The 9412-nt window shown below is 40.4% G+C and overlaps 1 protein-coding gene across 2 annotated transcripts in view; it reads right to left on the bottom strand.

Annotated features, from left to right (window-relative positions):
- Positions 1 to 3968: 3968 nt before the first annotated feature.
- The window catches only part of tor4aa (torsin family 4, member Aa), a 38961-nt gene continuing 33517 nt past the window's right edge, over positions 3969 to 9412 (bottom strand). For both annotated transcript variants that reach the window (XM_067258351.1, XM_067258352.1), the window contains exons 2-3: positions 6818 to 7261; positions 3969 to 5704 (exon numbers count right to left, since the gene is read on the bottom strand). In XM_067258351.1, coding sequence (XP_067114452.1) covers positions 4847 to 5704; positions 6818 to 7261 — 1302 coding nt within the window. In that variant the 3' untranslated portion in view covers positions 3969 to 4846. The remainder of the gene's footprint in view (positions 5705 to 6817; positions 7262 to 9412) is intronic.

Raw genomic sequence — 9412 nt, 5'->3', positions numbered from 1 at the left:
CTGTGAAGACAAGAGTGTCATTCTCTAGAATATGATCAATACTGAATGAAGTGGGTAAGGATGGGATAGTTACCGGGCTGGAGGTGTGGTGGAATAGGCCTTGAGGGTTACGACTGAGCAGAAGCACGAGCAGATCCCCCTGGCGTGCCTGAGAGAAGCAGAGGGTGGGAGGGCAACAAAACATGTGAGCATGCAGACAGGAGGAATAGAGTGTATATCCGGAAACAATAGCCTACCTAGGAAGAGGGAGGTGCAGTCCAATTCTCCCGTACTTCATTTGGCCTAATGTGGTATTATTTTCCTGGATTCAAGTTATGCCTAATTCCATTTAGACATGAGTCAGTGGGAGTTGGAAGAAACTGTTCCTTGGGCGAGAGGTTCTTGTCCAGGTAGACCGCAGCCTCCTGCCCGAGGGGAGTGGCTGGAACAGTGTGTCCAAGGCAGGGTACCAGATGGGGATGAAGTAGGTGAGGATGCACTCAAATATGGTACCCATCATTGGCTGGGTTTCCCAGATTCGTTAAGAAGCTCTTAACGCCAAAAGCTTCTTAGGAGTGTTCTAAGAGCGTTTTAGAGCGTTCTTAAGAACGCTCTTAGAACACTCCTAAGAAGCTCTTGGCGTTAAGAGCTTCTTAACGAATCTGGGAAACCCGGCCATTGTCAGTACCCAATACTGCACCATCATTGTCTTTGACAGATCAACTTCTTAAGTTGACACAGGAAGTACATCCTGTTGTGCCTTCTTGGTGATGTTACATTTACATGTATTAGTTTAGCAGACGCTTTTATCCAAAGCGCCTCTAAAAGAGAGATTTACAAAAAGTGCTGGGAAATGGTAGCGCCCAGGAAATGGAAGGATTCCACAGGATTGACTGGGAAGTCACACAGGGTGAAGGGGCTGGGAGGGAGTGAAAACTTGTACAAAAATCATAAAAGCCATTGAAGATAGCCTAAGTCCTGCACCGCTGACTTGTCCCCTCTGGTTGTGGGGAATTGGATGTGGTCTGGGATGTGGGAAAGTAATGCAGTTGTGCAGTGGCGTTTTTATATGTAAAAAATTGGTGGGGCACAAACCATTTCGAAATATAGGATACATACCACTAAAGCTACAAAACTCCCTCTTGCTACTGATGTGTTTATTTAACACATCAACAAATAGCGTGGCTCCACAAAACACTTTTAACGAAAGAGCGGCTTGCTTCTACCAGGTGTTGTAGTAGCCTACACATGCCTACTTGAGAGACCTTCTTGTGTAATTGCTCTCCTTCTCTCACACACACATGTAAAATTACCACTGTCACATTTGCAAACCAAAATTAGGAATGCAACCAAGCTCAGAACCAATTTGCCTACAGGGCCATACCCGAACGGCAATGAGCTCAACACCACTGACAGCCCCAACAAAGCAAAAATGTTTTGACTAAAGGTTCAATAAACACTAATATAACAAAAAAACTGAATTTTCTGTCTATTAGTTGATGTGTCAGGCTTCACAGGGTTAACCTTCAGATCTCTTAAACCGGTCACGGGGGTGGTAAACGTCGCCATGGTAACCGCGAGTTCGACCAATCAGAGATCAGTGTTGTTTTGCTTAGGATTTTGGGTAGTGTAGTATTTCAACAGAAGATAGCAAAAAAGGACTACTCGCTCTTCTTCTTGCCGACTAATGTTGGCGCCAGACAGACAGCCAATCAGGTCTGAAATACGAAAGGACGCTGTGGTGGATCAATCGGCATCAAATTTGTGTGATCCACATTACATTACATTACATTCTGAGCATGCGTATTAATACTTTTCCTCGTCCAATGTACATTGCGTTGTGAGAGAGGGGCTAGCCCCACCAGAGCCCCACCTTCACGATTAGCCTCTGCTAACTCGAATCGGCAGAACGCAGTCTGAAGCAGCAAGGCAGGGACCAATGAACAGGAAATAAAATCCTAACACAAACGAATGAAACGAAACAATTTAGGAAGATGCTATATTCATAGATAATAAATTATTCGAATCAAACGAAAAAAAAAGAGAGAAATAAAAAATAAAATAATTTTGTTGCAGTTCTTTCTGTTGATAACAGGTGGGGCACTGCCAGTGGCCTAGAACTTTAACACTGCCAGTAGGGTTGCAGGGGTCAGTGCAAAGGACCTCCTTGTTAGCCTCTGCAGGTCTGCTTGTATGAGGTTCAGGAGCATCATGATATCATGATGTCATCTGACATATCTTACACTCATAATGAGTATAATTGATCAACCATCAATTAAAGTAGAGTTGATTATTCATGTCAGAAACAATGATTCCATGTTGAAGACATGGGGTATTCATTACTTATGTGTTTGTCATTTGTCACAATGTCATTTGTGGCCAATATGTGAGAATCATGAGATTGCAAACATGGTCTTGGAAAGCTGTTGGCCTATGCAAGATTGTAGATATAGTCAACACTAGAAAATAAGACAGTAAATATGTTGAATTGAGATGCTTGTATTTGTACATTGAATTATTTAGGCTGCTAGCTGGGACATGCCATGTGTGATACCATTTATATGCATGGTTTTTAACCTTGTAGTTCAATCAAGTAGTAAATATAGGACTCATATATATATATTTGCCTATGGGAAGTGGAGTACCAAGAAGAGTTAAAAACCAAGGCACAAGTAATTTGAGAAATAGTTGTTTTATGGGAGTTTTTTCTACCTGCTCCTGCTCCTCACATGGATCTATAAGGTAAACTGTAAGAATGTAAAAATGTAAGGATTGGACAGGCAACACTGAATATATGATACAATACACAATTCAGCCTTTACTTCATTTAAATAAACATTGTATGCTTAGGCTATAAGGTAACCTAAATTTGACACTACCTTGTTGATTGGGCAGAAGAATAGGCACAGAAATGGAGGGCCTTGTGAACTTCATCTCTTCAAACAAAGGCTTCCTCACCTCAATTTGGAGACAAGCCCACTTAATTTCCAAGACCTCTTGGTATTTAGCATCCTGTGTCGCTGATTGCAGGGTCCTGACACCGGTGTAAAACTCAGATGCAGCATAGTTTGCACGTTCACCTTGTCTTTGCATCATACAGTGTAGCCTACATTGAAAAGTACTAAAATAAGTAGCTTACAATAAATGTAAAGTTTTCTGTAGCGACAGAAAATATTTTTTGTGTACCGTAATTCGTCAATTATTTTGGTTGACGTTTTAATTTAAGTCTTAAAGTTGAGTCAGAAGAATCACATTTCAGTACAATGGACAGCGTCTTGTTAAGTGCAACTTAAGAGACACGTACGATGGTTCTCCTTACGAGCATGTTCGGGAAACGCACGTAAGAAATAACGATGGATCGTTATTTTGATCGTAGGGAACCTTCGTAACAGCTACGATCCATCGTTATCGGGAAACGCAGCCCTGTCTGGTTACTGAAGTGACATTATTTATGTGTGTGTGTGTAGGTCTTGGCTAAAGCAGTCCTAGGGAAATTTGTAGCTCATTTATGCCTCATTAAACTGTTAGTTGTTCCGCTCCTGAAAGCATGTCATAATGAATCAGGGGTGCAGAACACAACACTACAGATGATGTTTGGGAGCCAGTTTGCTTGGATTAAAAAGGGTGCATTAGCTGTTTAGTTTTTTAGATTGTTTTTGTGGGCCATGGTTACAATTCACATGCAGTGTATCGGTGTACAAATTCATATGTACGTTAGTTTAAGTTGGAAGGAATATAAACATTTAACTGCAGCTATCAGTGTTTTGCACTGAATAAAGGGAATGAGTCTGAGACTGGATCCAATGATTTCAATGAGAAAGTTGGACTGAACAAAGATATCTAGATACAGTTTCATGGTATGTGGCTTTCTTGAAGCTATGTCTATACATCTTTAAATGGTATTCTGTCCTTTTCACATTATTGAGACCACACTTTTAGGCCGCATATTGATGAAAGCAATATATTGGAATCTTCCCGTAGGTTAGATTAGGTGGCATTTATTACGCAAAATTGCTTTAATCCATCCAGTGTTTTTAGTAATTGGTCACACAGGCATATATAACCTCATTCATATATTTGGTGTAAGTTATTCACATGCCACTGTCATTGGTCTGCTCACCTATTCAACCTATCTTTCCATGTAGATAGCATACATATTATTCTGTAAGAGATGACTCCTGCCAGTCATAAACACCTGTCATGTAAGAGGCTTATCATGTTCCTATTTGTATTTAGATTTCTCCATTGTTTTTCATGATTATAAAACATTAGTTATTTTATTTTGAGCATTTGGAGACTGTACCATTTGTATCAACTTAAAATTATGATATTATAATGAAAAAAAACATGTTTTGTCAATGTCCTGTCTCTTTTTCACTAAATGTTCCGATTATTATTTCAGGTACACCAGGCTTATCCCTATCAGCCTAAATATAATTCAGATTTTTATTTTATTTGTATAAATTACATGCAATGTACACTTATTTTTTTAAATGCCAACAAATATATAAGTGTAGACGTAAAGACTTTCTGTAACAAAATGTAATCTCTTGCCCATAAAGTTTGTCTTTGAAAAAATGTATTGCTCACTTCCCAGTCATGAGTGGCCCTCTTTTGCGCACAGAGTACCAGTCTATGCTGTCTACAAGCATTGTCTTTTTTCAATTTCACTAAACAGATGGCAGGTCAGATGTCTACTGCTATGGAACATGTCTCCTATTTCTCAGCAGTAACAAATAAGGCCCTGCAGCATTCAAAGTCTCAGTTCTGAAATGTCTAGGAACCACTGGCTCAACAGTTAAGTCAGCTTTCAAGAGCTGTCTATAATATGCTTGGAAAATCATCAAACATCTTCCCAAGAGTTAGTTCATAGCATGTTGACCTTGGCCACCACCTGCTTGCAGCCTGTCCTTGCATACTCACGTCCCCCTACAGAAGGATAGTATTCCATCTCCCCCGCTAGACGCTCAATGTTGGTACGGTCCGGATAGAACCCCTCACGTGACATCTCATCCATGAAGCACTCCATCACATGACTTTTCTCCAACAGGATCAAAGGCAGGAGCTCTGCCTCTGCCCATATTGGATGAATGTTCTCCAGAGTGTTGTGCAATATCAGGGATAATTCTTTTACCAGATTGTTGTGGCTCCCCACTGCAGAATTTGTGATAGAGACACTTGAGGAATTGTGCAGCAGGTGTTTGGTGATGTGGCAATGTCCCATGTTGCTAAGGAAAAGATAAACGGCGTTTAGATACTCGTTGGAGTGCTGTGAGATCACAAGGTCCCTCAAGGTATCCAGTATCTCGCCATGCATGTGCTCAACTTCATCGAAGATGAAGACTGGAATCTTCTCGTCCTCCTCAGCGCGTGTAACCATCTCTGTGACAAGGGTGGACAGGGCGCGGGCGCAGTACCAGGCTTCGGTCTCCAGGGGGCAGTGGTGTAGAACATAGTACTGGAGCACCAGTGATTCCCCCACCACTGAGCGGAAGTGTCCAGCCAGGAGACGCCCCATGTGGCTTTTCCCCACTCCACTTGGGCCGTGCAAGGATAGGACCAGGGGCTTACTGTGGACGTAGGTGGAAAGGTAATCCTTTAAGTGTGACAGCAGGGCCTCCACTGCCCCCTGCTGACTAAACACTTCCCTCCTTAGCGTCTTCTCTAAACCCTCAAGGTCATATCTGAGGACGTGGTCATCAAGGTTTTCTATTGCATTGTACACCTGGAGAGGCACAGGAGATATAGGGGAGTGAGATAAAGCAAGAGAGTGAGTAGGGGAGCCTCGGGACAATCGAAACAAGGGACAGTTGCAACAAGTCTTATTCCTCCTATAAGAAACATGCTAGAGTGATGACACTCATACTGCACATGCACAGTTAGATCCCTCCCCCTACTAAGAAGAAATAAGACACATTCAAGATCTGCTGCTGCATTATTTGACAAAACTTGTTTTGGAGGTATGAAAGTAATTATTTTTCATGAGGTGAATTTTTGTCATACTGTCCTGACATTTTGTATGAATTAATCAAAACTTACTTAGTTTGAATGATTGTTTTGTTGACTTCTAAGTGACATGGTTAGCATGTGTCAAGGTCAGTGTGGCTAGCTAGCACATTATGTTTTGTCATGGCTGCTTAGCTTGGGGACGGTTGCAACAACTTATTGCAACCCTCCCCAAGCTAAGCAGCAATATCAAAACAGACCACAAAACAGTGTGTTTATAGCAACTGTTTATAGCATCTGTAACACCTGCACACTGAATCTATGTAGGCCTATGTTCTACACATAAACAAAACTCAATAAGTGTTATTTGATAAATATGACAAAATAAATAAATAATACAATATTATTGTATAAATAAATAATACGATAATATTATAGTAAAACAGTTATTATTTTCAGAATTCTATGCTCATTGAGACAAAAAGCTAAAGTTAATTAGTGAAACTGATTGTTGTTGCATCTGTCCCCTGGGTTGGGGTCAGTTGCAACATCTGGCTTCGTCCATTCAAATAAATACTGTGAACGATATGTCATATGTAATCATCTTTAAATTGTATGGGTAATTAGCAGAAAGATGCAAGTTTAATATATACAAATTTGGTTGGTCTAGTCCAAATAGTCTCTGAGAAACTGAGAGAAATGCTAAAAGTGTTGCGACTGTCCCCAGTCTCCCCTACCAATACCCATACAACCATACTATATAGTATGTCTGTCATAAGTATCTACCATACTAAATAGTATTGCAGAATGGGTATTAGCACCCACTGAGAGAGAATATCATTGCTCACTGATATTGACTGATTGAGTCAGCCCTCCAGACATTATAGCCTACCTGCAGAAAGACAATGGCCAAGAGCAGGAGGAGGCAGTTCTTGGCACGGCTCTGTTCCTGTTTAGGCGGCGCCCTGCAGTCACCTCCACTAGGAAACATCACACGGGATCTCCTCGTTTTCTTCCTTTTCTTCTGGGAACTATTGTAAGAGGGTGAGGACATTGTAGAGGGGGTAAGGCTATCAAAGGTAAAGATTTTGGGACTGGTGCGACTGGCGGCCCCGGTTTGGAACCCGTTCCCCGGCCCCACCATCATCTCTAAGCGGCGCTTCTTAATGGCCTGGTACTTTAGTTTGATCCGCATCATGGCCCGCACAGAGGAAGAGAAATGGGAGAAAGTGAGAGGCGCAGACTGCATCTTTCCATCTCCCTCTTCCTGTTCTTCCATTTCTCCCTCTATCAGAGACCCTGATAGTCTGTCACAGATGTCCTCCTGGTCACCCATCTGAATGAGATAGAGACAGAAGGGAGAGAGATGGAAAGAGAGGGAGAACAGAAAACGTATTTCTCTATATTTCAATTGATGGGGTAATTCTTATTGTGAAAAATACTTTTAACTTTTACATTTGTAATCAATGTCCAATGGCCTGTCTCAACTTCCTTTTTATGAACCTTAAAAGCTCTTAACTGAGTATATGTTTGTGTGTGCATGTTTCTACCTGCAACATTTTATTTCCCCAAATCTGTTGTAAAGTTTAAATGGTGAGAAAAACTCTGAGAATGAGTTCCACTTTCAAACCACTGATGTTCAATCCAATGCATTTTCAATGCACCCACCATTCTCAGAAAGAATATTGAGTTTTGAGGAATTCTGTTCTAGTATTAGTGCTGTCAAACTATTAAAATATTTAATCGCAAATAATTGCATTCATGTCATAGTTAACTCGCAATTAATCAAACATTTTTATTTATTCTAAATGTCCCTTGATTTCTTATTGTCCCATAATTTCTAATTTTAATGCTCTTATCAACATGGAAAAGTGGATCGGCTTGCTTGGTGCAAATGTTTTTTGCACCAAGCAACAGACCATATGGCAGGTAAATTTTTCCAACGAATTTCGCTATTTGCTTGTTGGTAATAAACATTTAAACTGTTATCCATTGTATTTGATGTTGTTGAGTGTCACAAAACGGAATATAATACGAAAAAGTAGCTACTTTTTGCAATGATTCTTCTTTCCCCCACAATACATTGCATGACGTCACGTCATGCAAACGTCAAAGCCCGCTTAGAGACCATTGAAATCGATTAGAAATAAACACTAGGCTAGTACCAGAGAATGTCTAATATGGTCTTTGCTATATAGTACCATCAAAACATGGGACATCTAATAGGAAATGTGTTTACAACGTCGGGGAAAATCTGAATCAGAATGGGATTTATTCGCCATGAAAGTTTGCACAGACAAGGTATTTGCTTTGGCAGGAAGGTGCATACAATAAACATATACCTAAAATTTAAATATGTGGACTATCTATACTAAGGGTACATAAACTAGCAGTACTAAGTGGGATTAGAATAGAATTAAATATACAATAAAATAAAATAAAATATAGTTGCCGTAAATTACAATATAAAAATAATAAAATACAAATATTACAAAAAATACAAATGTACAAGATACCAAATATTTAATTAGGGATGATCTTGGGGGGATTTCTAGGTGGGACTGGCAAGTTAGCCCATAGCTAGCCCCTAGATAGCATGATGTCTTCTTTCTAGATAAGTTTACCGGTAGTACTACAGTAGTAAGGGATAATGCCCGACGAGGTGTCCAATATCACCTGATAATGGACGATGCGGCGGCGCGTCGGACGGTTGCTTCCGCGGAGGCAATTATCAGGTGATATTGGACACCTCGAAGGGCATTATCCCGCTTATACCATGGTCACTTGCCAACGATTTTTTTTTTTTTCCAAACATAAAGTAATGTTTTCATGCGTTTTGCAAAAGAAAATCTAACGTTTTTTTACGTTAGCCAACTCTGATATTTCTAGTCCGCTCAACTCATAGAACCAACACAGGCTTTCCTTTGGATGAGCTATTAGCCCGAAAGCTAACGTTATTGCTAGCAAGATTAAAAGGCAATAACATTGGGTACGGTTGACAAACAGTAAATATAATTTTACAGTATGTTTGACAAGAAGATTTGCTAGCTAACCAGCCATGTCACTGTCCCAAAATCAATATCAAGATTTTCACGAACAAGGTATCGGCCATATACTACAGCTAACGACATTATTGTCCTGGACAAGTGGATTTTTTTGTAGGGCAGAGAAATGTACCTGCCCCACTGGACAAGTTTAAACTCAAACAAAATAAAATGCCATGTTACTGTACTTCCACTGGCCAGCTTGCAAATACTGAGGATAGCCTACCGAAGTTGAGTTAGCCAATGTCGTTAGCGATGCTAGCTAACGTTAGTTTGCTAGCTGTATAACATTTCACTGGGTCTTGCAGCTGTTTGATGGACTGAAATGATTATGAAATGTTATGTTCTACTAGATATTTGCCTACTTTTGCAAGTCACAGTATTTCCCAGCCCTGATAGTGTAACTGAGAAGACGCAGTAATTCCTCTTTCAAGTAATAAGCC

This window comes from Osmerus mordax, chromosome 20 (genome assembly GCF_038355195.1).
Source record: "Osmerus mordax isolate fOsmMor3 chromosome 20, fOsmMor3.pri, whole genome shotgun sequence".
Taxonomy (NCBI): Eukaryota; Metazoa; Chordata; class Actinopteri; order Osmeriformes; family Osmeridae; genus Osmerus; species Osmerus mordax.
The sequence above is the reverse complement of the archived record's forward strand: the minus strand, read 5'-3'. Positions and strand labels throughout refer to the sequence as shown.